Raw genomic sequence first — 26,379 nt, forward strand, 5'->3', positions numbered from 1 at the left:
AACTTATTTCTTAATTTTTGTATTTTAATTCAGTGGGGGTTTTTGGAATTGTTTAGGATGCGGTCGGGATTATTACGAACGGCTGCTCAGATCAGCAGCTTTTTTCCCTTTCTTCAAGTCAATCAGCACGAAGGCTAAACTGAAGTTTATGAGTTATTTGCCAGAGCTCACCTTGCAAGTTGCAACGCAGATGCGAATTGAACCAGTGATTATCAGATAGCTGGACATCATCACTACTGGTCCGGCACAATGCCAAAAAATTGAATACTTAAGTATCAGAAAATCAAATACTATTTGAATGCTATAAACACTTTCTATACGTCCAAGAGTAAGATACTGAGCTCTCATCTAGACTTTCCAGCTTTGCAAAAATTCACATTTTGATTCAAATAATAGTCCAATATTTGAATACCTTAACTTCTTAGCGTGCTCTAAGGAATGCGATTTGAATTTAAGCATGACAAGCAAGTACTGAGACGAACACTCCTGAAAGTTTTGGGCGACTGTCATATTTTTGTGCCTGAAAAACAAGATGAAACAACTTTTATCTATCCCTTTTATAGGAAACAAAATTTCTCTAATATGTTGTAACTTTCATTTACACAATGAAAGCTTGAAGGATCAAGGTCACAGCTATTAAGTCTACGGTAAAATGTTATCATATGTAAATCAATTGCACAATAAAAAAAACTATCAGCTCACTATGTTGGTTCTGACATTTTTTATTTACAAAATAAAATGCGCTCTGCTTTACTCCCTTTATTATTAATTCAGTGGTTTTCTCGAAAAAAAAACGACAGTTCACTTGCACGTCACGTCTCATGCATGTTTGCAAGGTTTTGGATCTTCAAAATATAACTTTTAACAAGTTTATCGGACAACGTCTTGGCTCTTTTCCAGTTTCCACCCTTTCAAAATACCGAGTTTTATGTTTGTTTTACGTGTTATTCGTGATGTTACGCTGTAAAGTATGAAATACAAATCTGTTCAGAGTTGTCGATATGTTCACCACGACAAATTTCATTGCATTATGACAAGGTTAAATAAGCTTTTCGAAATTGAATTTGATAGGGGGACTAGAAAAGAGCCAACGTCTAAAGTTTGTGAAATAATTCTGATATTGAAACCATAAAATAGAGTTTAAAAAAAACAGCCGAATTTTCAAAACGGCATTTGAACTGTCAAATGAGCAAACCAAAAAGATTGGCTTTTTCCGCAGACCAGTTTTTTTTTCAATAATTTAAGCCTTTAATTTCAAAACAGTTTTTATTCAGCATCGATCTGGCAAGTAATTTTTCAATCGAACAGAACACATAAAACGCCAACATAGAAGCAAATGCAAAAAATTGAAGAATTTTTTTCTAAATAGTTCAGCTTGGAGGTCAGAAGTATTTCAAAAGTTTAAGACGTGCGATAAAATTGTTAAAAGCTATACATGACATGCGTTCTGCAGCTAGCTAAAAATGTTTAACTCAAGATTTACTAACACTATGCAAAACATAAATATAAACTAATTAACTGAATAAAAATTGAAATAAAAAATGAATAAACTACTTCTGCTAAAAATATATACCCATAAAAGTCTTGTGATTTCTTTAGCTGGCCTTTGGCTTAATTGTTGAAAAAGTTTTTTCACAACTTTGAGAAAACTCAGGCGTTTGTTCAACTCCACTCTACGACAGCTATTGTTCACATGTTGTTTTCGATCCAATTTCTGTACGAAGAAACTCGTGCGAAGTAGGTTCGACTGTAACAGAAGGGAAGACCCACCGCATCGGCGACTCCATAGAGGCATTTGACATCGCCCGAATCATTTAAAAGAACTAGCGGACCCCCTGAGTCTCCAAAACATGCACTGGTTGGCTTTCTTTTTGGTCCCGCGCATATAAATGACTCATCATCGCAATAGTATCCTTCATAAAGTTCCACAAGCTCCGTTTCTTGCAGAACTTCGGCTTTAGTTTCCTTTTCAACGTCAATCAATCCCATTCCTGTGGCTACCATTCTATGACCAGAGTCCGTTTTTTGGCACATTGGAATGCTGAGACGACCACTTACTGACTGACCAAGTTTGATGAGAGCTATGTCACGGAATGGGATGTTCTTTGCCTCATATCTATAGCAAAAATTTGTATTTTACAAACCTAATATCAGTTGCTGCAGCTCAAATGGACTCAAGTTCAATTTCTAGTTCAGTGGCGATTTAGGAAGGAGGGTTGCGGGTTGGCTGACGACTTCTCGTCTCTCAGTGATTCGACCCCTTGACTACCCAAAGACTTCTCGAGAACTGTTCTCGAGAAGGTTATGTGAGAATCATCTCTCACATTCTGTGAAAACAATGCGAATTTTTTACATCAAGCAATTTATACTTTTGATCAATTAGCTCAGAATAACTTGAAAAAGTTTCTTGGGTACATCTTTGCTCTTTCGCTTTATAAGAAAACGCAAAAGATTACGCGATAATTATCAGAAAATGGAAATTGGCCAAATTGTTATGTTAAACCCTATATTTTTGCAGAAAAATGAAATGGCAATTTAGTTTTCATACTAAATCCATACTAAACTATTCAAGTTGTAGATATAACGTTTAAATTATGGTAAATTTCCTTATGTTGCAGAGATTTATATACTTTTTTGTAATTCAATTTTTTTTTTCTGAAAAATCCTATTTTTTCAAAGTTTCTTTTATATTTCAGGATAATTTCAATATAAATTGAATTGGTTAGAACACTAGTATAACAAATTTGAAAAATAATGTACTGGTAAATTCGAACTTCAATTTTTTTGAAAGTTGGGCTCAAAAATTTTTTGAAACTTACCATCATACCATCAGAAACCTATAACCTATCTTAACACATTGGGAAACCTGTTCCTTATCTTAAAACATATCTGGGAGACCGGATGTTTAATTCCCTATCTTAAAACATGAGGGTCTCCTTGTACCCCCTAACTCTCCACTAACATATACTTATCGTAACTCTACGCAGCACTTAGATCAGTACATACGATCTGAATGAAAGCACTATGATTGTTTCGAGTTCAAAAAGTTTTCACACACTGAGGCTATAAAATTTCCCTCAGCTAGGCTGGAGGACTTTATTGGGAAGGAACCTTTGGGTGATAAAAAATTAAGGATAAATAATGTGTGATAATCACAGCTTAAGCGGCGATTTTCAGCACTCCAATACAGGCTAGTTATTTGATTTTAAAAACCTCACGAGATGGAATTTTTTTTATTTTGTTTTAAACATAGCAAATGCGATGTTAAATAATCAAAAAAAAATCTTTTCATAAATGTTAGTGGGTTTCCGTGCCTTATTGTTAAAAAATGAAAGTTGGCAAATGGGATGAGCAGCTCGTTTCAAACAAATTTCATTGGGCTTTTTGGCACAATTTCAGGTGAAATTTTGTTCACAATCTTCGATTGTAAATAAAATTGACATACGGACTACTAAGGCTGTGGTAAACATATTTGATATTCACCTTTCAAAACCCTTCGTTTCACCATAAAAATGATTATGCGAAGTGTAGAAAAAAAAGAAGAATTTTTTATTGTCATAGTTCAGCATGAAAAAATCAAGACTATTACCACTGATTACGCCGAAAAAGTTATATCAAGCCGTGTAAAAGAAAAAGAATCAAGAATTGATTGAAACACTTCTAAAACTTGATTGAATAAAAAATGAAAATTTTTTTTGGACAATGATGGCAAAAAAACTAGATTAAAATTAGGAACTGATCACTGTATGTGGTAAAAGCTAATATCTGAGATTTTTTTCTCTTAAAGAAGTTAAATGTTTTGTTTAAGGTTTTTGATCAACTGTTTTTTATGCTTTTTTATATTTGGATCAAAAATTAATTGCTATTTGTTCATTCAAAAAAAAAACATTTATGTGCAAAATGCTTGCATAAATTTGATTATTTCACTGAAAAGCCTTTTATGCACAAAGTTTCACAATGTTTTTTTGCTATCAATAAACACTTCCTTTTATTCGATTTTTAACTGCTGCTCAGTATCGATAAGATCACAAAAATGTCACTGGAAATTTAAACTCGGACATCAGGTAAAAAAAATTTTCAATGAAATATTGAGAGATTTTGTGAAAAGACACAAAATAACAAGCTTAGCAATAACAACACACAGAACAATCGTTAGAAAAAAGAATCTTTGAATTTGGTGTTTTGGTGGGAGGAGAGAATATAATCAACAAAAGTTAAATAAATAACTTACTCTTCGTGGATGATCAGTTTGTTGCCTCGTATTCTTTGCTTCGGGGAACTGGAGATCGTGAAATCACCGACAAGGACTTCGACATCGACTGCAAATAAGTGTGAGTAAGTGCAAACAAGTTAAATTCACGTGCATTTCCCATTACGCTGCCCCTCAGCAAATTATACAATCCCCCCGCTAAAGGTAAAAAGTCACAGTGCGGGGGAATTTTTTTTTTGTAATCTGGTGGGGCTAAAATGAAAGATCGAAATTTCCTATCTGGGATTTTCATTTTCCACTATTCCATGTTGAAATTTGATAATCACTTTTACAGACGGAGAAATTTTGGCCTTTTTCTCATATTTAGCCCACTCTCTCACGCCAACATGTTATAAGACGCCCAATCGCTACTTAAAAATTTAACCTCCTTCGCTTTTTCAATTGGTTTTTAGACTTTGCGACTCGTTCGTAGTTTCTTATATAGTTATTGCACCACACTATATTTTTCCGATTTTCGAAAAAAGAGACGGAATAGTTGTGTTCGGGTTGGTTGTTTTTATCCTGACAACAAAATTACGGAATTTCGACTTTTTAAGTAGCAATTTCTGACAGATTTTTTAAAATATCATTCAAAAGCTATTGCTCTCAAATTCAAAAAATATTTCACTTGCGATCTTTTCTTTTACAGTTATGGGGGTTTAAAAGTTGCAATTTTGGCAGAATTGGGACAATTAACGCTCGATATATCTCGTGCTATTAGCGAGTGCACAGATATTCAACCCGTATCAGAAAAACCTCCAGAGTTATTTAAACATGCTAATTGTTCTGACTTTCGAAGAAAACGGAATTTTATGCTCGGAATTTTAAAACCCCATTAAAGATATCGACTTCCTGAGTTCAAATTTGAAAAGATATTTTACCTCCGATTATTTTTGTAATGCTAAAGGGTTTTGGAAGTTGCGCGGGCTCTTTTTCCTTTTCCCCCCCACCTGCAAATTTTTACAAGTAAATTTGTTGACCACATTGTCCAATTGTTATGAAAATTTACATACAGACTGATAAGGCCACGACAAACATATTTGGTCTTCATACTCAACCTCGTAAAACCACTCGTTACACTATTATATTGAAGCTCGTGGGAGGTGGGGGGGGGGGAAGGAAAAAGAGCCGTTGCACGCTTTGTAAAAAATAGTGTTCCGACTTTAGTGACGAAAAAAACGGAATATTTGTGCTGGGGGTGGTTTTTTTCCTCCACTTTTTAACTTGCCATTTTTGTATTTTTCAAAAGTTATTGTTGTCAAAAATTAAAAGATATTTTACCTGTGATCGTTTTTCAAAAGTTTATGAGGGTTAAATGATTGTCAGTATGGCCAATTCGAGACAATTAACGCGCGTTATACTTCACGCTATTAACGCGCAAGTGGAAATTATTCCCTTAAAAAAATGGTTCCAAATTGATTGAAACAAGCTATTAGTCATAATTTTTACGTTACAATGAGCCAAATCTATCCCTTTTACTTTATTTCGCGTCTGGGGGGAGTGATTTACAAAACAAAATCAAATATTTGGTTTTTTTTTAATTTCGAAAAACTCATAATGCTTTTTTTTTTCAACTAAGGGCCAATAAAAGGAAAGAACTTTGCTTTGGTCCTTTATTGGGCTTCCAAATTGTGCTAACTTTTTGCACGTATTTGCTTGACGACCATCTCTTTGCTGACGAAGTTAAAATCTTCCACCATGTCATGACGTAAAGTATGAGCTGTTCTAGAATCCAAACGGATTGGCTATATAATTTTAGATTTAGTTCTGACTAAAAACAATAATTGAACACAATCCTGAATTCAAGGGAGCCGAGCGGTAGCGCACACCGATACGTTATATCTATATCGGTCGAGGCCATTTGTTGGCCTCGGAATAATCTCTATATAAATAAAATACATCACATTACTTTATGCTATTCCGGCCGACTGATACTCCCCCCTATTAAGAAAATTAGTCCTGTGGGACTAATTTTTAGTTTTATAGTGTCGTGTCATTGAAGCATCTTCCTCCTCGTGGACCTTCTCATATTCCTCTGTAGTATTCGCTTCCTCTTGTCCTTTGTTTTCGGTTATCGTGATTTTCTCCGGGCTCTCTTGATTTTCTGGGGGTATCTATGACGCTGATGTTGTCGTTATCCTTTTTCTCTGCCTTTTGTCTTTAGAATTTGCATGCACGCCACGGACTCTGACAAATCCTTCGTGAAACCCATTTCATAGATTAGGCTCTTGATGTTCGAACTTCTTGTGTTGCTTGTGTGTTGTTTTTCTGGGAACGCTACTGAAAAATTTCCTGGGTAATCGATTGCATTTATCAAAATTGCGTTTCTCGGTGTGGCCCGTCGTTTTCCTGTGCACTTTTCTGTTGGATCTGTGGTTGCGGGCTGTGGAGGTGTTTTCTTTGCATCTTGTCGTTCGGAAGAGTATACTGTGTTCTCCGATGCTGTGGAGGACCATTTGTCGCTTGACGAGAGATCTTTTTCCTTTGCATTCTTCTTTCTGCGTCTTTACGTGTTATACTCCTTGCCTGTCTGGGGTTTGGTTTTACGCTTGTCCGTTTGCCAGTTCGTGGTTTTGCTTTTCTCTTCTTCTGCTAATTTCGCCTCTTTCCCGGCAATTTGCTATTTTCGGGACAACTTCCTTGGGAGTTCCGCCTTTTCTTTCTCCCGGAATATTTGGTGCTGTGGCGCGTTTGGCTGCTCAATGTTTATTAAAAGCAAGCATGGACCTGTTCTCTAAGCTTTTTTACGCCACATGGTCACTTAGCCGTCCAATTTTTTGTGCGTTGCAAAGCATGCAAAGTTGTCAAAAGAATGCAAAGCCCCTGTTTCTCAGTAAGCGAGTTTGTTTAACCCAAGTTTGTACCCAAGCCATGCGCGGTGTGTATGATAAATTTTTATCATCGATTTTTAATTTCTGAGGATTTTCTTGCGAGACAGATTGTTTTCCTAGCTACTTGTTGCATATGTTTTTTTAAATTTTACTGTCCACCTGTTTTTGCGTTCCTTTATATCCCAAATTAAGGGCGTCCTTTTCCATAGCTGGTGAATATCTGGTTCTCACACCAGTCCTACTTTTTGTGGAGTATTTTCGCATTTTCCGTACTTTAGGGTCGTGTTTGACTGTTCTGAAAATTTCTTCATAGGCCAACGTGTTTTCTTCACTTCTCTCGACCCGCATGGTAGGTCGTGCACGATTTCTGGCGTGAGAGGATACGTTATTTTTTTCTATCTAAACAGGCGTATTCTGCATTTCCAAAGTTAAGTTTACGTAGTGAACTAGTTTTTGCTGTGATGGATAAAAATGTGTTGCGTGTGCGTCCTATATGTGCTTCAAATGGAGAAACGGTTTTAGTTTTGTGTGTCTTCTTTCTTTTTGTTTTTAAATTTTGGCGACATCGGAAGCTAAATTATACGGGAATTTTTTTCTGTCTGTTCGCATAGCCCCAACCTGCGTATTAATGTTTGTGTCAGACAATAAGCTATAACCTCTATGGATCTGTGGTCATCTACCAGAGCGAGAAGAAGTTTGATGTTTCTAGATTTATGGATGAGCTGGAATTTTTTTGTTCTAAGCTTTTGTGCTTGATCACACCCTAGCTTTCTGTTTACCCCATTATTCGATCTGTACCTTTACATGAATTTTTTGCCTTATCTGCTGTTGCATTTGAAACAAAAAAAACACTAAATCTTGTTTTAAAGTTTTGACGTTTGGAGAAATCTTTGCAAATTCCTTTTAAAAATGTGACTTTTTTGCTTTTTCTTTAAATTTCGTTAAATTAATTGTTGGTACAGACACAATAATCTTTTTTGTTATATTCACTGGAAACGGAAGTAGGTAGCAATTTTTTTTCCACATTATTCTGAATAAAATCACATAGCAGCAGCCATCTGGAAAAATGATTTTTGCTTAGAATTGACAATTTTTGACTAAAAACTACACAATTCCAAATTTGGAATTTTCACACGAAATTCCATATACAGCTCTGTTTGTGGTTGGTTATTTTTTTTATTCGTTCCGTTTTCTTCCATTTTCATTTTCTCGCAATATCATTTATCTATTTTATCCTCAACTGATCAGTCTGTTCTCCTTCGGAAAAAAGTATTCAAGACAAGAGTCTAGCCTCAATTATGACTATTTTTCAGAAAATCAACTAACAGTTGTGAGATTTCTTTGGTCTCAAGAATTCTGCAAGGCGAAATTTTATTTCGAACCCTGCTTTCAACTATTCTAGAAAATTGATCAGAGACAACTCGAAAAGAGACAGCAAGTCTATCTTGGTGAAAAAGAAGGAAAAGTATTTCCGGCAATTAGAAATACTGTCATTCACAATGCTGAAAATCTCAGACTCGTTCCTTTATAGGAACTCATTTCTGACAGGGAGTCAACTATGAATCAGGAGCTCGCCAACTGCAACAAAGTGTGTGACATAGCAACTTACAATAGAAGGCAAATTTGCGTCACGATCAAGATGTACAATGTTAACAAACCTCCCTACATTCAGATTCGACTCCTCACTGCAAAAGAGAAAGAAGCAAGGAAAAAGTTGCTTATTTCAACAATATTTTGAACGAATTCAAACAATTGTCCCAAACTTTGGAAGATTTTGTTTGTTGAGAACTGTAATCTACAATAAATTGTGTTATTTATGTTTCTTGTCTTGTATTTTAAATGTTTACTCTCAAAATCTTCTTTCATATAGTATGAGGTGGAATATTGGTTTTTCAAGAAATATACTTAAAACTTCGCAATACAGAATCGCAAAATTTATCGCAAACTTGCAGAATTTGGACTCAGATTTACAAAAATTCCATTTTGAGTGGACTTTGTTTAATGGTAAAAGGAAATATCACATAGGAAACCGTTCCGATTTCAAAAAAATAAATTCTAGAAAATCGTAAAAACGGAAATCAAAGGACAAATTATCAATCTCTACAATTACAAAAAGAAACACACGATAAATTGCTCGATATACTTTCCTCATTACTAGGTATTGTAGAGACTTTCAAAAACACTTTAGCCATTATTGACGAACGCACTGTAGAAAATGAACGTATATAAATTAAATGAAACTTTTTGAGATTATTAACAAGTTTTTTTGTCGAATACAAAATGAAAAAATTTATTTCAGTGTATCTGTGTTGTTTAGAAGGCGGACACAAATTTCAAAGAAATGGACTAAAAATTTTGGAGGTCTAATTGGAAACGAAAAGTCCTGTATGGATTATTTTTGCAAACTCCAAAATCTTTGACTACATGCAATTCTACATGACTCTGATGAATCTGTGAAATCTACTGCAAAAAGGACCTGGATGTTGTTATGTTGCACCTAGTCTTCCAATTTCATGCTTTCTTGGTCACATGACTGGATTATATTTCTGTTTATATGTCGAAACACTTGCTGTATCAGTATATGCAATGTTCGATTGTTAGTCATTTTTATATAAAAAAACTCCAGAGAAAACAGTAAACAGAATGAGCCTGTTTTTGTGGATATTGAATATTTTGAAAACAATAAAGTGAACGACTTAGGAAATTTTAAGGATTGACATTTTGTAGGATATTCTTTTCTCCTCCCAAATTTTTAAAAGTAAAATCCCGATCTACGTCTTCATGGAATCAGTTGGAGCAGTTGCTTATAAAAAAAATTCTGAATTTGAAAAAGAAATGAAAAATCTAGTAAGCTCAGAAACGGAAGTTTCTGCAAAAGTATATAAAAAATAAAAGTTTCTGTCAGTATTTTTGGAAGCAAAGATTGAAAACTTGGAAGACTAGGTTACCCGAAATTTTAGTTTTGGTATTTAAAGATGAAGGTTATGATTGCAGGTGTAGCAACCACCAATTTCGTCACTCAAAAACAGTTCACTGCACAGAAAAAAAACGTTTGCATACGTAACATGGAATCGCTGTTTTTGTTTTAAAAATGTAAATCAAAATAAATTTTTTTCTCACTAATTTTTTTGAAATTGAATTTAAAATCATTGTCATTTTTTTCTAGAGATAAGATGGTCGAGCAAGGTGATAAGCCCGTAAAGTTAGGAAAAGGTGTTTTTGATGAAAAAAAGCATGAATTTAAACTATGGAAGTTATTTGGAAGTACATGTAATAGATCTCTTTTAGTATTTATGTGACAATTTTTTGTGATAGTTTTGATGTTAGTATGTGCAATCGCCCTATTAATCGCTCGAATAATCTTATCAAGTACATTCGGTTAGATTCTACCTTCTCCAAAGCTGTGAATAAAACAATATCTGCCATTAACGAATTTTTTTTCCCCAGTTGGACCAAATGGATCTGAAAAATCTCATCTTTTTTTATCAACTTCTTAAATCTCAAATGCAAAAAAAAACTTATCCAAGGAATAGGTTTTAATTTGATTGAAAATCTTCCAAACAACGGAACTATATATCTGCTTATTTTGATTATCCTTGTAAAAAATTGCAAACTCCAATTAGTTTGTAAATATTGCCACTGCTTGAAGACACAGGGGCCTGAAAACAATATACATCAAACGTAAAACATCAAACATACAATTCATTTCATCCAAGCAATTCGGGAGGAGATTAGAAATTAAAAAATATAGGTCTTGTTCAAGTCGCCGAGATTGTTTTGAAATTAAAAAAAATTAGATGTAGGATCTCAGTTGAAAGAGTGGTATCAAAATGCAACATCAGTTTCTTTTGGTCATTTACTTGTTGATTTAAACCCAAAACAATTAGTTCACTTAGGTTTTACTGTAATAGTGGCTCAATTCCAATAAAAATCTAATTACCAGCTGGAATACTAACAACTCATTCTCAAATGCCCGAAAGATTTCTGAGTGAATGTTTGGTGAAGGGAGGTTCGAGACTTCAGAAAGAAGACATAGTAAAATATCGGACATAAATGTCAGATTAAACACACAAAAAATCCTTTACACAAAACATAAAATATTTTATGTTCAATTAAAGGGTTACAATTGATATCTATCATCACCCGTTTTGTCATTAAACGATTGACATAGTATGAAACAGTTTGCTTTAACTCCGTACTCAGTTTATTAATCACAAAGTACACTTCCAAGAATGACTTTGTAGGTATTTGAAAGCAACTTTACTATTTTGAAAGCTTAAACCTGTTATCAACAAGAATGGCAAAACAAACGTCAAAAGAACTTGGATCACTTTCAAAATCTGAAAAACTAAGACTAAACAGATTGTATTCTAGGGGTAGAGCTGCGTACGGGTCTGTTCAAAACTTGAGTGAAGCGAGCGGTTCATCACAACAGAAACTAGTTCAATTTTTACAAATCAAGAAATCGTGTAAAAGATTTGATTCACCAATCAGGCGTTTCCGAATACTTTCAAGCTTTTTCTTAAAACATCAATGAAATCTGGTGAAAGGCCTTGGCTTTTGTAGGCCAAGCTAGCTAGTCAAAAGGATGGAGTCAACTATTTAATAGTTGCTGTAGATGTTTTTTTAGATGTGGCAGAGTTCAAACAATGAAAACAAAGTATTTCAAAGACACTTTACAAATTTTCAAAAAAAATTTTTCTCGAAAAAACATAACTGAAAAACTTGGGGTTGATAAAGAAAAAGAACCTGAGTGAACTTTAAAAAAAATTTTGCAATGAGAAAGCCTTTTAAATTTACACAATAAGGAACTGAACAAAAGCTGCATTTGCAGTCAGAGCGATTCAGCCTGTAAAACATAAAAATATTTCGTTACATTGAAGATTATGGCAAAAACGTTTCTCCCAAGTTGCAGCATTTTGTTTCTAGCGCGAATTCTTCATGAACTATATTAATCCAAATTTCAAAACTGTGGATAGAGTGATAGTTTCGATGAACGGTTTTTCAGGTCCAAAAAGGATACAAGCCACAGTTTGGAGATAAATTTTTGAAATTTCAGCAATTTCGTACATACATATAAAAGACCTCAAAAAAGAAATTCTTTTACAAGCTTCTCACTGGAACAAATTCATTTTGAAAGGGGAATGGGAGGTTGCTAATTCAGAAATATCGTACCGGTCATTGAAATTCATGTATCAGTATAAAAGATAACACTAAAAATTGCCATTAATTTACCTGCGGATCAGTCAGTGTTTATAACTTAAAAGGCTGATTTGAATCTCAATTTTGGTTGTGATTTAGAACAAAATGAGTTGGGTTTATAAAGAAAGGAAATGTCCCACATTATCCTCAGTATTCTTACGACATTATAAGAAAGTATTCCATTTTGATTTATAGTGATATCTTAGAAAATAAGAAATTGGGTGATGCAAAAAATGCTTTACTTTCTCCTTCTTTTCTACCTTACTTCCTCTTTTCATTTCCAAGGTGAACAATGGAGACAAAAAAAAACAAGTACAGTACATGAATTATCAATCCTTTACGAATCTACTATTGAAACAATTAATGAAAAAATCATTCCATAGCATAACAACAGAACTAAGGGATACTACTGGCAAAACAAAAATTTTCTTCTGTCTATGCCTTCTACACGAGTTGTTCTCTTGTTTCGCAAGATTATTATTTCGAATAATAAATAAACATTACATCGGATGATCGTTTTTGACTTTTTTTCATTTAAAACGATTGCTCAAATTTCATTTATGTTTTTTGTGTACATTCAAGACAGCGTAGAAGAAGTTTTGGTGCTCTTCCATAAACCATTGGAATAACTGCAACCCCCTTTCTAAAAAAAATTATTTAGTCGCAGCCGGAAAAAAGTCGGAGCAAATTTATACAAAATTGCAGCTCCGGAGATTGCAGAATTTGTCAATGGACAAAACAATCTCAAATCACTTGTAGAAGATGTTGGAACAAAACATTTTGCATAGAGTTGGTCGGGGAAAATAGAACTTTAAGCGTAGAACTAGTAGAACCGTTTCTCAAAAAGTAGGTCAAAAATACTCGCTCTCGCAAAACATTTTAAGTAAACATAAATTGAGTTTAAATCAAAGTAAGCATTTTTGGTACGGGCGTTTACAAATTCTTGTTTAGAGATTTTTGATGAAAGTCCCAGTTTTGGAGACAAGTACTTCATCTTACAAGCAAGAAGTATTCTCCAGTAGTTCTCTAGACAAAAGCGGTATTGATTTTAAATTTCAAATGGTTCGTAATATCTACTTGGATACGCGTGATACCCATATTAGTTTAAAGCTTCAATTATTCAAAGAAAGGGTATTTGATGTTTTCAAGAGAGTAAAAGCAGAACATAAAGCAAAAAACAGAGGATTAATAAGATAGGAGACGAGAACCTCACTTGACTTTTTTAAATAATCTACTACACTCTCCCTTTTTCAGTTGGGAAGTTTATTTTAACAAAACTAGTCACGAAATTCTTTAGTCTTGAAGAATTTCTTGATGTTCATTGGCATCCGTCCGTTCACTGATAGAGCAAATTTCTTAGAAACAAGGATAACTTATTCACTCTATGGAAAGCTGGCCATTGATTTGCTTACTTGCGAAAAGTCGTTACTACCAACCAAAGACCAACGCTCAAATTACACTATATCGAGCTAGACCTAACTTTTACATGCTATCTAATAACCCATATGTCACTCTGAAAGTTGTTGATTGTTCGATGTTTACTAGAACAATTTTAGTTGCTGGATCAAATCATCAATACTTTTGGAAATTTTATCATTCCATCTTGTCAAAACTAGCTTGTTCGGAAAAGTATTTTCATTGATGCTCCAACGAGAAGAATAGCTGCTGCAATGAATACAAATCCACCTGCTGCCGGACCTTTTCAAGAAAAACCTTTCCATAATCAGTATTTTCATATAGGAGAGCTCAGAAACATTCGAGTGAAAATGTAATTGTTTTAACTTACAACAATGCAGTTTGACGAAGATTTTCTAACTCTTCCTATGGAAGATTACATTCTAGTTTTTGACTTGAATTCATTACAGGATGCAGCTGAACAGTTGCGTTATCCAGAACTGAAGGGAGAAAGCTTGAGATTAGAACTGTTTTCGCAATTTTCCTTGGAGCAAGCAACGGAAGTGATCGTCTGGGGAGAAAAAGAAAAAACTATTAAAGGTTCAAATAGACAAATTCGAAACGGTAGCTCAAAATGTTTTTTTTTACTTTTCAGGTTCCTATAAAAGTATTGTAACTGTTTTAAGGACATTTCATCATTATTGTCTCTGTACGATATCTTTTGTTTTTCTTCAGACCTGAATCTGCGGAAAAAGAAGACACTCAATGCTGTTTAACTGAAAACCCTAAAAAATTCTACAACATAGTCTAAAAAACGACGTTCAATAACCTTTTTCCAATACACAAGACTTGTGTAAGGGACTTTGTTGGTTCAATATCTAAATGGTAGTCAGTCATCAATTTTATTTTTTGTCCTAAATTGCACTATCAAACTATAAAATTATTTGATTTTAGATGAAAATCAGCTAACCAATGCACAGATGGATAGTTTTTTAATTGTGCAATTTATTGAAAGAATCCCTGTGCTCAGGTTCAGTTACATGGGATCTTATCCCGCTGATTAAGTTCCTCAACTAAAAAAATATTCTTTTGCAATTATCAACTCAGCTCCAAGCAATAATAGAGGACAACACTGAATTAGACAAAAATGAATGTTGTGTTGATTTTTTTGGTAAAAAAGTATCAATTTATTCCTTTTAACAAAAACATATCAACGGTTGGTTCCAAGAAAACTGGATACAACTGATAATTAGTGTGGATTCTGCTCAATTTGTTCAGTATTTCTTTTCTTCTCTTTCAGTTCTTTGACAAAAAGTCGAACTAATTTTTTTGCAGCGACTTATTCATTTATGTATATTAGTTGTCTAAGTTTCTTGTTTTTTTTTACAAGAAGCACCTTAGCAACTTTTTTTTCGTGAAATTCAAGGAGAATGATGATGAAATATGGATTTCGTTGATATACAAAATTACTTAATTATATAGATAAATTTACAGAAATTGTAACCAACTTCATGTAATTTGCAATAATTTCTTACAGATTTACTCTGAGACGGACAGAGAAATAAAAGTAAAAGAAGTTGTCAGGCACAAAAAAATTGTGATACTAAATCTTTCTCAGTGTACAGTCTTACCAGGACAAAGCAAGTGACAAATTTAGATAAGACTTTGTTGGAAATTTCGAACAGTTTTAAAAATTTTCCAAAGAATGAAGTCATAGTGATGAAGGAGAACTGAAATTAGTCGTAGCAAAAAAAGACAGAAAAAATTAAACATGTTAAAAATAAAAAGAACTTGATAAAGACATCTAATTAGTTTTTAAAAAAAAATTTTCAGGTTTTTATATTAATTCCAATGAAAATTTGATTGGACGTTTTTCAAATTTTTGTGGAAATTTGATATTGTAATCTCTCAAGAAATCAATTCAAATTTCATTAACACAGTGGGGAATTACTAATATGCATCTGTCATATAGTCTTGTGATAATTATGTGAAAAAAGATCTAAAAAAGTCATTAAAACATTAGTGTAAAGGAGCTGTCATCTTTTATCCAGATAGCCTGGTGAATAAGAGATTAGAAAGAGTATAAAACTAATCAACCAAAAAGAGCTGTCAAGTTTCCCCTAATATTCCGTGAAGCGGAATAAATAATCTGACACAAAAAATCCTTTACACAAAACATAAAAAATTTTATGATCAATTAAAGGGTTACAATTGATATCTATCATCACCCGTTTTGTCATTAAACGATTGACATAGTATGAAACAGTTTGCTTTAATTCCGTACTCAGTTTATTAATCACAAAGTACACTTCCAAGATTGACTTTGTAGGTATTTGAAAGCAACTTTACTATTTTGAAAGCAACTCAAGTTTCACTTAAACCTGTTATCAACAAGAATGGCAAAACAAACGACAGAAGAACTTGGATCACTTTCAAAATCTGAAAAACTAAGACTAAACAGATTGTATTCTAGGGGTAGAGCTGCGTACGGGTCTGTTCAAAACTTGAGTGAAGCGAGCGGTTCATCACAACAGAAACTAGTTCAATTTTTACAAATCAAGAAATCGTGTACAAGATTTGATTCACCAATCAGGCGTTTCCGAATACTTTCAAGCTTTTTCTTAAAACATCAATGAAATCTGGTGAAAGGCCTTGGCTTTTGTAGGCCAAGCTAGCTAGTCAAAAGGATGGTGTCAACTATTTAATAGTTGCTGTAGATGTTTTTTGAGATGTGGCAGAGTTCAAACAATGAAAACAAAGTATTTCAAAGACACTTTACAAATTTTCAAAAAAAATTTTTCTCGAAAAAACATAACTGAAAAACTTGGGGTTGATAAAGAAAAAGAACATGAGTGAACTTTAAAAAATTTTTTGCAATGAGAAAGCCTTTTAAATTTACACAATAAGGAACTAAACAAAAGCTGCATTTGCAGTCAGAGCGATTCAGCCTGTAAAACAAAAATATTTCGTTACATTGAAGATTATGGCAAAAACGTTTCTCCCAAGTTGGAGCATTTTGTTTCTAGCGCGAATTCTTCATGAACTATATTAATCCAAATTTCAAAACTGTGGATAGAGTGATAGTTTCGATGAACGGTTTTTCAGTTCCAAAAAGGATACAAGCCACAGTTTGGAGATAAATTTTTGAAATTTCAGCAATTTCTTACATACATATAAAAGACCTCAAAAAAGAAATTCTTTTACAAGCTTCTCACTGGAACAAATTCATTTTGAAAGGGGAATGGGAGGTTGCTAATTCAGAAATATCGTACCGGTCATTGAAATTCATGTATCAGTATAAAAGATAACACTAAAAATTGCCATTAATTTACCTGCGGATCAGTCAGTGTTTATAACTTAAAAGGCTGATTTGAATCTCAATTTTGGTTGTGATTTAGAACAAAATGAGTTGGGTTTATAAAGAAAGGAAATGTCCCACATTATCCTCAGTATTCTTACGACATTATAAGAAAGTATTCCATTTTGATTTATAGTGATATCTTAGAAAATAAGAAATTGGGTGATGCAAAAAATGCTTTACTTTCTCCTTCTTTTCTACCTTACTTCCTCTTTTCATTTCCAAGGTGAACAATGGAGACAAAAAAAAACAAGTACAGTACATGAATTATCAATCCTTTACGAATCTACTATTGAAACAATTAATGAAAAAATCATTCCATAGCATAACAACAGAACTAAGGGATACTACTGGCAAAACAAAAATTTTCTTCTGTCTATGCCTTCTACACGAGTTGTTCTCTTGTTTCGCAAGATTATTATTTCGAATAATAAATAAACATTACATCGGATGATCGTTTTTGACTTTTTTTCAATTAAAACGATTGCTCAAATTTCATTTATGTTTTTTGTGTACATTCAAGACAGCGTAGAAGAAGTTTTGGTGCTCTTCCATAAACCATTGGAATAACTGCAACCCCCTTTCTAAAAAAATTATTTAGTCGCAGCCGGAAAAAAGTCGGAGCAAATTTATACAAAATTGCAGCTCCGGAGATTGCAGAATTTGTCAATGGACAAAACAATCTCAAATCACTTGTAGAAGATGTTGGAACAAAACATTTTGCATAGAGTTGGTCGGGGAAAATAGAACTTTAAGCGTAGAACTAGTAGAACCGTTTCTCAAAAAGTAGGTCAAAAATACTCGCTCTCGCAAAACATTTTAAGTAAACATAAATTGAGTTTAAATCAAAGTAAGCATTTTTGGTACGGGCGTTTACAAATTCTTGTTTAGAGATTTTTGATGAAAGTCCCAGTTTTGGAGACAAGTACTTCATCTTACAAGCAAGAAGTATTCTCCAGTAGTTCTCTAGACAAAAGCGGTATTGATTTTAAATTTCAAATGGTTCGTAATATCTACTTGGATACGCGTGATACCCATATTAGTTTAAAGCTTCAATTATTCAAAGAAAGGGTATTTGATGTTTTCAAGAGAGTAAAAGCAGAACATAAAGCAAAAAACAGAGGATTAATAAGATAGGAGACGAGAACCTCACTTGACTTTTTTAAATAATCTACTACACTCTCCCTTTTTCAGTTGGGAAGTTTATTTTAACAAAACTAGTCACGAAATTCTTTAGTCTTGAAGAATTTCTTGATGTTCATTGGCATCCGTCCGTTCACTGATAGAGCAAATTTCTTAGAAACAAGGATAACTTATTCACTCTATGGAAAGCTGGCCATTGATTTGCTTACTTGCGAAAAGTCGTTACTACCAACCAAAGACCAACGCTCAAATTACACTATATCGAGCTAGACCTAACTTTTACATGCTATCTAATAACCCATATGTCACTCTGAAAGTTGTTGATTGTTCGATGTTTACTAGAACAATTTTAGTTGCTGGATCAAATCATCAATACTTTTGGAAATTTTATCATTCCATCTTGTCAAAACTAGCTTGTTCGGAAAAGTATTTTCATTGATGCTCCAACGAGAAGAATAACTGCTGCAATGAATACAAATCCACCTGCTGCCGGACCTTTTTCAAGAAAAACCTTTCCATAATCAGTATTTTCATATAGGAGAGCTCAGAAACATTCGAGTGAAAATGTAATTGTTTTAACTTACAACAATGCAGTTTGACGAAGATTTTCTAACTCTTCCTATGGAAGATTACATTCTAGTTTTTGACTTGAATTCATTACAGGATGCAGCTGAACAGTTGCGTTATCCAGAACTGAAGGGAGAAAGCTTGAGATTAGAACTGTTTTCGCAATTTTCCTTGGAGCAAGCAACGGAAGTGATCGTCTGGGGAGAAAAAGAAAAAACTATTAAAGGTTCAAATAGACAAATTCGAAACGGTAGCTCAAAATGTTTTTTTTTACTTTTCAGGTTCCTATAAAAGTATTGTAACTGTTTTAAGGACATTTCATCATTATTGTCTCTGTACGATATCTTTTGTTTTTCTTCAGACCTGAATCTGCGGAAAAAGAAGACACTCAATGCTGTTTAACTGAAAACCCTAAAAAATTCTACAACATAGTCTAAAAAACGACGTTCAATAACCTTTTTCCAATACACAAGACTTGTGTAAGGGACTTTGTTGGTTCAATATCTAAATGGTAGTCAGTCATCAATTTTATTTTTTGTCCTAAATTGCACTATCAAACTATAAAATTATTTGATTTTAGATGAAAATCAGCTAACCAATGCACAGATGGATAGTTTTTTAATTGTGCAATTTATTGAAAGAATCCCTGTGCTCAGGTTCAGTTACATGGGATCTTATCCCGCTGATTAAGTTCCTCAACTAAAAAAATATTCTTTTGCAATTATCAACTCAGCTCCAAGCAATAATAGAGGACAACACTGAATTAGACAAAATGAATATTGTGTTGATTTTTTTGGTAAAAAAGTATCGATTTATTCCTTTTAACAAAAACATATTAACGGTTGGTTCCAAGAAAACTGCATACAACTGATAATTAGTGTGGATTCTGCTCAATTTGTTCAGTATTTCTTTTCTTCTCTTTCAGTTCTTTGACAAAAAGTCGAACTAATTTTTTTGCAGCGACTTATTCATTTATGTATATTAGTTGTCTAAGTTTCTTGTTTTTTTTTACAAGAAGCACCTTAGCAACTTTTTTTTCGTGAAATTCAAGGAGAATGATGATGAAATATGGATTTCGTTGATATACAAAATTACTTAATTATATAGATAAATTTACAGAAATTGTAACCAACTTCATGTAATTTGCAATAACTTCTTACAGATTTACTCTGAGACGGACAGAGAAATAAAAGTAAAAGAAGTTGTCAGGCACAAAAAAATTGTGATACTAAATCTTTCTCAGTGTACAGTCTTACCAGGACAAAGCAAGTGACAAATTTAGATAAGGATTTGTTGGAAATTTCGAACAGTTTTAAAAATTTTCCAAAGAATGAAGTCATAGTGATGAAGGAGAACTGAAATTAGTCGTAGCAAGAAAAAAGACAGAAAAAATTAAACATGTTAAAAATAAAAAGAACTTGATAAAGACATCTAATTAGTTTTTAAAAAAAAATTTTCAGGTTTTTATATTAATTCCAATGAAAGTTTGATTGGACGTTTTTTCAATTTTTTGTGGAAATTTGATATTGTAATCTCTCAAGAAATCAATTCAAATTTCATTAACACAGTGGGGAATTACTAATATGCATCTGTCATATAGTCTTGTGATAATTATGTGAAAAAAGATCTGAAAAAGTCATTAAAACATTAGTGTAAAGGAGCTGTCATCCTTTATCCAGATAGCCTGGTGAATAAGAGATTAGAAAGAGTATAAAACCAATCAACCAAAAAGAGCTGTCAAGTTTCCCCTAATATTCCGTGAAGCGGAATAAATAATCTGACAGAGATAATCCCCTTTTGTCAATTTTCTCCAGAGAATCTGAGGGAACACAACTGAGATGAAATAAAATTTCAAAAGAATTTTTTTGAAAAAAAATTATTCTACGATATGTTTATTTTTTGTTCAAATACTCTAAGGCAAAAAATGAACTTTGTCGAAAGTTGCCATCTGACACTTACCATTCAAAAAACTAAAAAGAAGTTGTTTGTTTGCAAAAAATTTTGAAAAATTTTCGAAAAAGCTTCTGAAATTTACCATACCAAAGTTTTCTAAGAAAAAATAGCCCATACATAACTCAAATCGTAGTAGTAGTTAGGTAAAAAGTTTGTGTACCGGCAAACTCGAGCTCCCAAAAAAATTGGGGCAGCAAAATTTTTTGAAATTTACCATCTTACCATCTCGTATACTAATATATAGTAAACCTATCTTGATACATTGAGTGTCTATTAGTAACAAAAAGAAAAATCCATACACTATCCTAATACATGATAGTTTCGGGTGCCGAAAATTTTTCTGAAACTTATCATCTCAAACCTCGTATCTTAAAACATGGCAAATCCTATACACTTAATACATAGGAAATCTATGCCCTTTCTAAATACATATGTAGCGGTCCCGGAAACCTTAAAACATTTAGGAACGCCGGCACGACTGCCCGTACCCACTTCGGCTCCAACATAAATACTCTTGACTCAATACAGAAGTACTCATCAAGCAGTATTCATAGCCTAGTGGTTTCAAAACGCTATACATGAAGTAAAACTGAAAATTTGAGCTTTTCGATGAGCGGAAATTTCAAAGAATACTTTCAGTGAGTACCCACAATTTTTTTTGGCTGGCCCATTTTCCTCCAGAGTTTTCAAAGTGTTTTTGTACAACGTTCCTTTGTATGAAAATTTGGCAATTGCATTCTTCGATTCGCCTGAAACGAGAGTTTTGAGATATGTCAGTTTGATATCATCACTCTGAGACTTTGCATCAATTGAACCCCAGAAGACGTTTTGAACCGGTGGCATGGGCAACTAAACCATTCAGGCCACTGCAACGGATTTCTTTCGAAAGAAGACAACTTCCACTCAGGCAATGGACCCTACTGGCTTAGTGTCAAAATTTTAGCTGGATCTTGAATAGTGATTGGTTTAAACCCGGAGAGGTGAGTGGCACAGGTTGTTTGAACATTCGATGGTTGTGTGACATGAGGTAGGATGGGATGGAGATGACTGTTGAAGGATCAACAGGATAACGTTAGTTGGTAAACTGGTAGGAAAAAAAAACAAGCAGCAGACGTATTTGGGATGATAGGTTGTTGATTAATGGGCATTGAGCTTGTCGGGATATTAGACTGATGGAAGCTACTCTGCGTCAAAGGGTTGTAGTTGTATATGTTGAGAGATACCTGTTCCTGCGGCTCGTATATACTATTTACATATGGATTCGCCCAGAAGACACTTGTATTTGACGTATGAGCGACGTTAACACTTGGTTGCATTTAATTGAAAGTTATGAATCATTGTCAAAGCTCAACTGAAAGGCTGTTCAAAACTTGAAAATGACAAGCAATCAGAAGCAGGGCTCAAACTGTCACTTCGAACAGGTGGCGTGGGCTCAACCATTTTTTGAACTGGCAATTGAGTTTTCACCCAAATTTCGTTTCTCTCTTGCTCTTTTTGGTTGTCCTGAACAGCCATCGCTAATTTCGACCTGCTCCGACGAAGTGTACCGATTTAAGAAACATCCCCTAGAAAATCAGCTTCTTTGATAGTTGCTTCAGCAGGTTTTTGACGGTTTTCCTTGACAACCACAACAAGTTCAAGTTGACTCTTCATCGATTGAAGCTGGATTTTTTGCTTCTTCAACCGAAGCTTAGCCTCTGTCTGGCGTTCAATTTCCTCGCGTCTAACTTTTGCGAGAGCTGCTTTTATTCGACGCTCGCTTGAAGTCATCAATGTATTTTAAAATTCTGTGAAATGGGTTTCTTGGATTAAACGGATTTGTTGGCGTCGGGGGTTGCGCAGTTGCAACATATTCGTCTTCAGTTTCAATTTCAAAGTAATATTCAGCTAGATCTAATACATCGTCCTTTTTTGAATGAAAACTTCTCGATAAAACTCCGAGATTTAATAGTTTTAGCAGCTTTATTTGTGTGTATAGACGAAGAATTAAATTATCTTTTTTCTCTAAAACTTGTTGTAAACATTTGCTAGCTTTTTCGATAGTTATTTCAAATTTAGCTGGTCTATTTTTCGCACTTATAGAATTTTTAAATTTGGCATGCTATTCAAGAAGAACTGTTATAAGTTCTTTCCGGCTAGTTAAGTTTTGTTTAGTTTTTGGGCGATTTCAGGTTCCAGTTTGAACTAGTTTTTTGCTAAAAACAAACCAATGTAGCGTTGATTGATGGATTTTTTCTAAATTCAAGTCAACTAGCTGCCTTGTTCCGAACTATACGGTCTTTGCTAGATATTTACGGCTCTCGATGTCTACGAAACAGATGGACAACAAACTACAAGACTTAACATAAAGATGAAATTAATTTTCATAAAACATAAGATTTGTAATGTCCAACAAACATTCCAGATTTTTCGACTGTCGTCAATTGTTAATACAATGTTTATCTACTTTTATTTACCTTATGCCTGGTCGACGGCTTTTAATTTTTTTTGATAAGTTCAGACCAATTGGGGGGAGAGGAAACAGTGACGAAAGATTCTTAAAACTTAGATAGCTAAAAATGCCGCCGGATGTTGAATTAGTTTATGTTTACGAAATAAATTTTCGTCGTTGGCTTTTGCTTTGGAGATTGTATGTCTGGTCACAATAAATTTTAAAATTCTTATTTCAACTAAATGTCCATAAATTTTCGAATTTTTATCACGTTTTACGTACGCCATTGGCTGCTATTTTGTTTTTGTATCCTTTTAACTTTTCTTCTAAATTCTCTGGTGTAAGTGGGCTATATAGTAAGTGTAAGTGTTTGATCTAAGCTTGCTCAAACAATTATTTATAACATTAGGCCAACATAAAATTTTTCTCTTTTTCAAACTTTTTGAGGAATTGTTTAAAAGATATTGAACACCCTTTTGTCGGTTATTTCCGTTAAAATTAAAACTTAAGCATGCAACTGTTTCAAATGTGTCTTCATGGCGTTTTTGTAGAGTTATTAGTATTACATTTAGGGAGTGACGTAAAGCATTTGCAAAAGTATTTACACCATTGGTAGGAAATTTTCAATGGCGGCCAATGAGTGGTTGTTTTGTTGTGAAGTCGTCAAAAGTAGGTGAAAGAAAAAAAACGAGAAAAATATAAATATTTGAACCTTTATCTGAGTGTTTTTGAGGTTCAAGTAAGATTTAGGTTTGGTATTATCTAAGTTAACGCGTACGATTTATCGGTTAAACTGCACGGTGTTACGGCGAAACGGTAGTATGCTGCCTAAAACCGGGTGAGCCAAACAATTTTTTTAAATTATCCGACCACTGGAGGAAACCGAGGTAAGCATTCACTCAAAAACCTTGATCACACAATTGACACTTTCAACGAAGAAAGAGGCAGGAAGAAAACGGCGTTTCCGTCTTTTTTTCCACAGTTAACCAAAAAAATACTCAAAGAGTTTGGGAAAAATTGGTTCAATTGTTTTTCGAAAACTTTTTTTTGGAAAATTTTTTTGAGAGTTTTTTCGCAAATTCTTTTCACTGGGTTCAACATTCTACTAGTGTAAAAAGGCACTGTGTAAAAAAAACTAGGATAAGGCATCTAGTACGGTTTTAATCGGTTTCTTACACGATTGGCGCGACACCAAAATCTTGTGATTTTTGTTAAAACTCAAATAAAAACAGGAATCGACTTCTTTAAAAAAACTATCGTTTTCTCTATCTGAGAATTGGTAAAAGGCAAGTCTTTGCAAATTACGTTGCACGGAAATAGCAACGAAATTAAGCGTATCAGGTAAAAAATGGCGGTGATCATGCGCTGATTTAGTGATTTATGATTTTTTACAATAAAATTATTTTCAATTCACCCAGTTGAATCAACAGAAACTCAAGTGCAAACCAATTCTGAACCGACTAAATATTAGCATTTCAAGTTCTCCCAGGTTTATTTGAGCTTTTTAAGGGCACGATCTGGGCGGGATTAGAACTTACGCCGAATCCGCCGGAACAAACTGCGGACTGAAAGAGCAATTGATCAAAACTTCCCGCTATCAAAGTATCGATATTTGCTTCCAATATCTAACCAATCTAAACCAGCTCCGAAAAGGCCATATTTCTTCGTCTGCTCTTCGTTTTTCAATCTGCTTGCAAAATTAGGTAACAGCCGAGTTTAGTACAGTTTTCACACTGATTATTTCAACTCATGAACATTTTACTCAGCCTATTCGAGAAAAGTTACTCCAATGCAAAACTTAAAGGAGATAAAATCTGGCATTTTCAGACCAAGGTTACCTTTGTAAGTCATTAAAACCAAATGGAAATATTGATAATTTCATGCAGGTTAGTTTTGATCATTTGCTCCTTGCCTATGTAAAATTTGCCAAAAATCTAAGTAAATCGTGTCCAAAGGGGACATTAAAAATGCATTTTTGAGATTAAAAAACCTTATTTGCGCTTAATTTTGTCCATTTGTGTAGTTCTGAGTTTACTGTGAGATACTTTTTCATACAGTTTTTACTCTAGTCGCGATTATATGTAAGATTATCCCCCTCAGCTTATGTAGTTTCTTTTATGTGACAAAATTCTTGACTTTTATGCATCTGGAGAAAACACAACACTACTTAGCAAAACACAAAAAAAATGCTTATCACTTAGTTTTCATAAATTAAAAAATGCTATCGTGAGCTTTTTTATAATTTTCTGTAAACTTGTATGATCAGCATTTTGCCATGTTTGAAAATTGGATGACAAGACGTTTTGGTGGCTCTTTTTCCTTTCCCCCCCACCTGCAATTTTTTTACATGTAAATTTGTTGACGACATTGTCTGATTGTATGAAAAACTACATACAGACTAATAAGGCCACGACAAACATATTTGGTCTTCATACTCAACCTCGTGAAACCACTCGTTACACTAATATATTAAAGCTCGTGTGATGTGGTGGAGGGGGGGGGGGGGGTTGGAAGGAAAAAGAGCCGTTTTGGTCAACCCAGGGTGACATTGAAGACGACGAAGAATAGATAGCACTCACTCACCGAACTCATCAAGACAGTGTGCGGCCGTGAGAACGTATCTGGAGCTGATGATTGTTCCCCCGCAAATTCCTCTAGGGCCATTGTAGTCCGCGATCATCTCCAGCTGCACGTAGTAGGGTCTGTTTGGGGCATCATACCCGTTGATTATCGATCGAGTTTCACTCGAAAAATTGCACAATATCTCCGACATGAAGCTTGTCAAAAATATCGTTAGAGAAACACAAACTATAGTCAAATTCATTTCGAACCGTCCAGTTTTTGAAAAAATGAAACCTTTATGCGGCTCTTTTTGTTTCCCCCATCTGCAAAGTTTTACAAATAAAAATTTTGTGCACATCAATCGATTGTTATGAAAAGTAGCACACGGAACGATAAAGCCCTAAAAAAATATTTGGTCTTCATAATAAACCTTGTAAAACCACTCGTTACATATAAAATTGATGCTCGTGTGAGGCGGAGGGGGAAATAAAAAGAGCCCTTTTTGCGACTGATTTCTTTGATTTTATGTCAGAAAATAAACATGCCTTGACATTTGCCGCCTTTATCTCTTTGCGCGTAATCTATCAACCGGGAAAACTATCAAAAATTGCGGTTTGCCAATTAAGTTCGAAGTTTAGAATCATTGTTTTGACTTCGAGTGTATTGATTTCAATATTTATGTTTCAGT

General features: G+C 33.9%; 1 protein-coding gene across 1 annotated transcript; it reads right to left on the reverse strand.

Moving 5' to 3' along the window:
- Nucleotides 1–1,689: 1,689 nt before the first annotated feature.
- Nucleotides 1,690–25,902, reverse strand: LOC134856254 (chymotrypsin-like). Its single transcript, XM_063872597.1, has 3 exons — nucleotides 25,713–25,902; nucleotides 4,232–4,319; nucleotides 1,690–2,116 (listed from the first exon to the last, which is right to left on the reverse strand). Exons 1-3 carry the CDS (start codon nucleotides 25,900–25,902, stop codon nucleotides 1,690–1,692), a joined length of 705 nt encoding a protein of 234 aa, XP_063728667.1.
- Nucleotides 25,903–26,379: the final 477 nt, after the last annotated feature.

This window comes from Symsagittifera roscoffensis, unplaced genomic scaffold (assembly GCF_963678635.1).
Source record: "Symsagittifera roscoffensis unplaced genomic scaffold, txSymRosc1.1 SCAFFOLD_334, whole genome shotgun sequence".
NCBI classification, from domain to species: Eukaryota; Metazoa; Xenacoelomorpha; order Acoela; family Convolutidae; genus Symsagittifera; species Symsagittifera roscoffensis.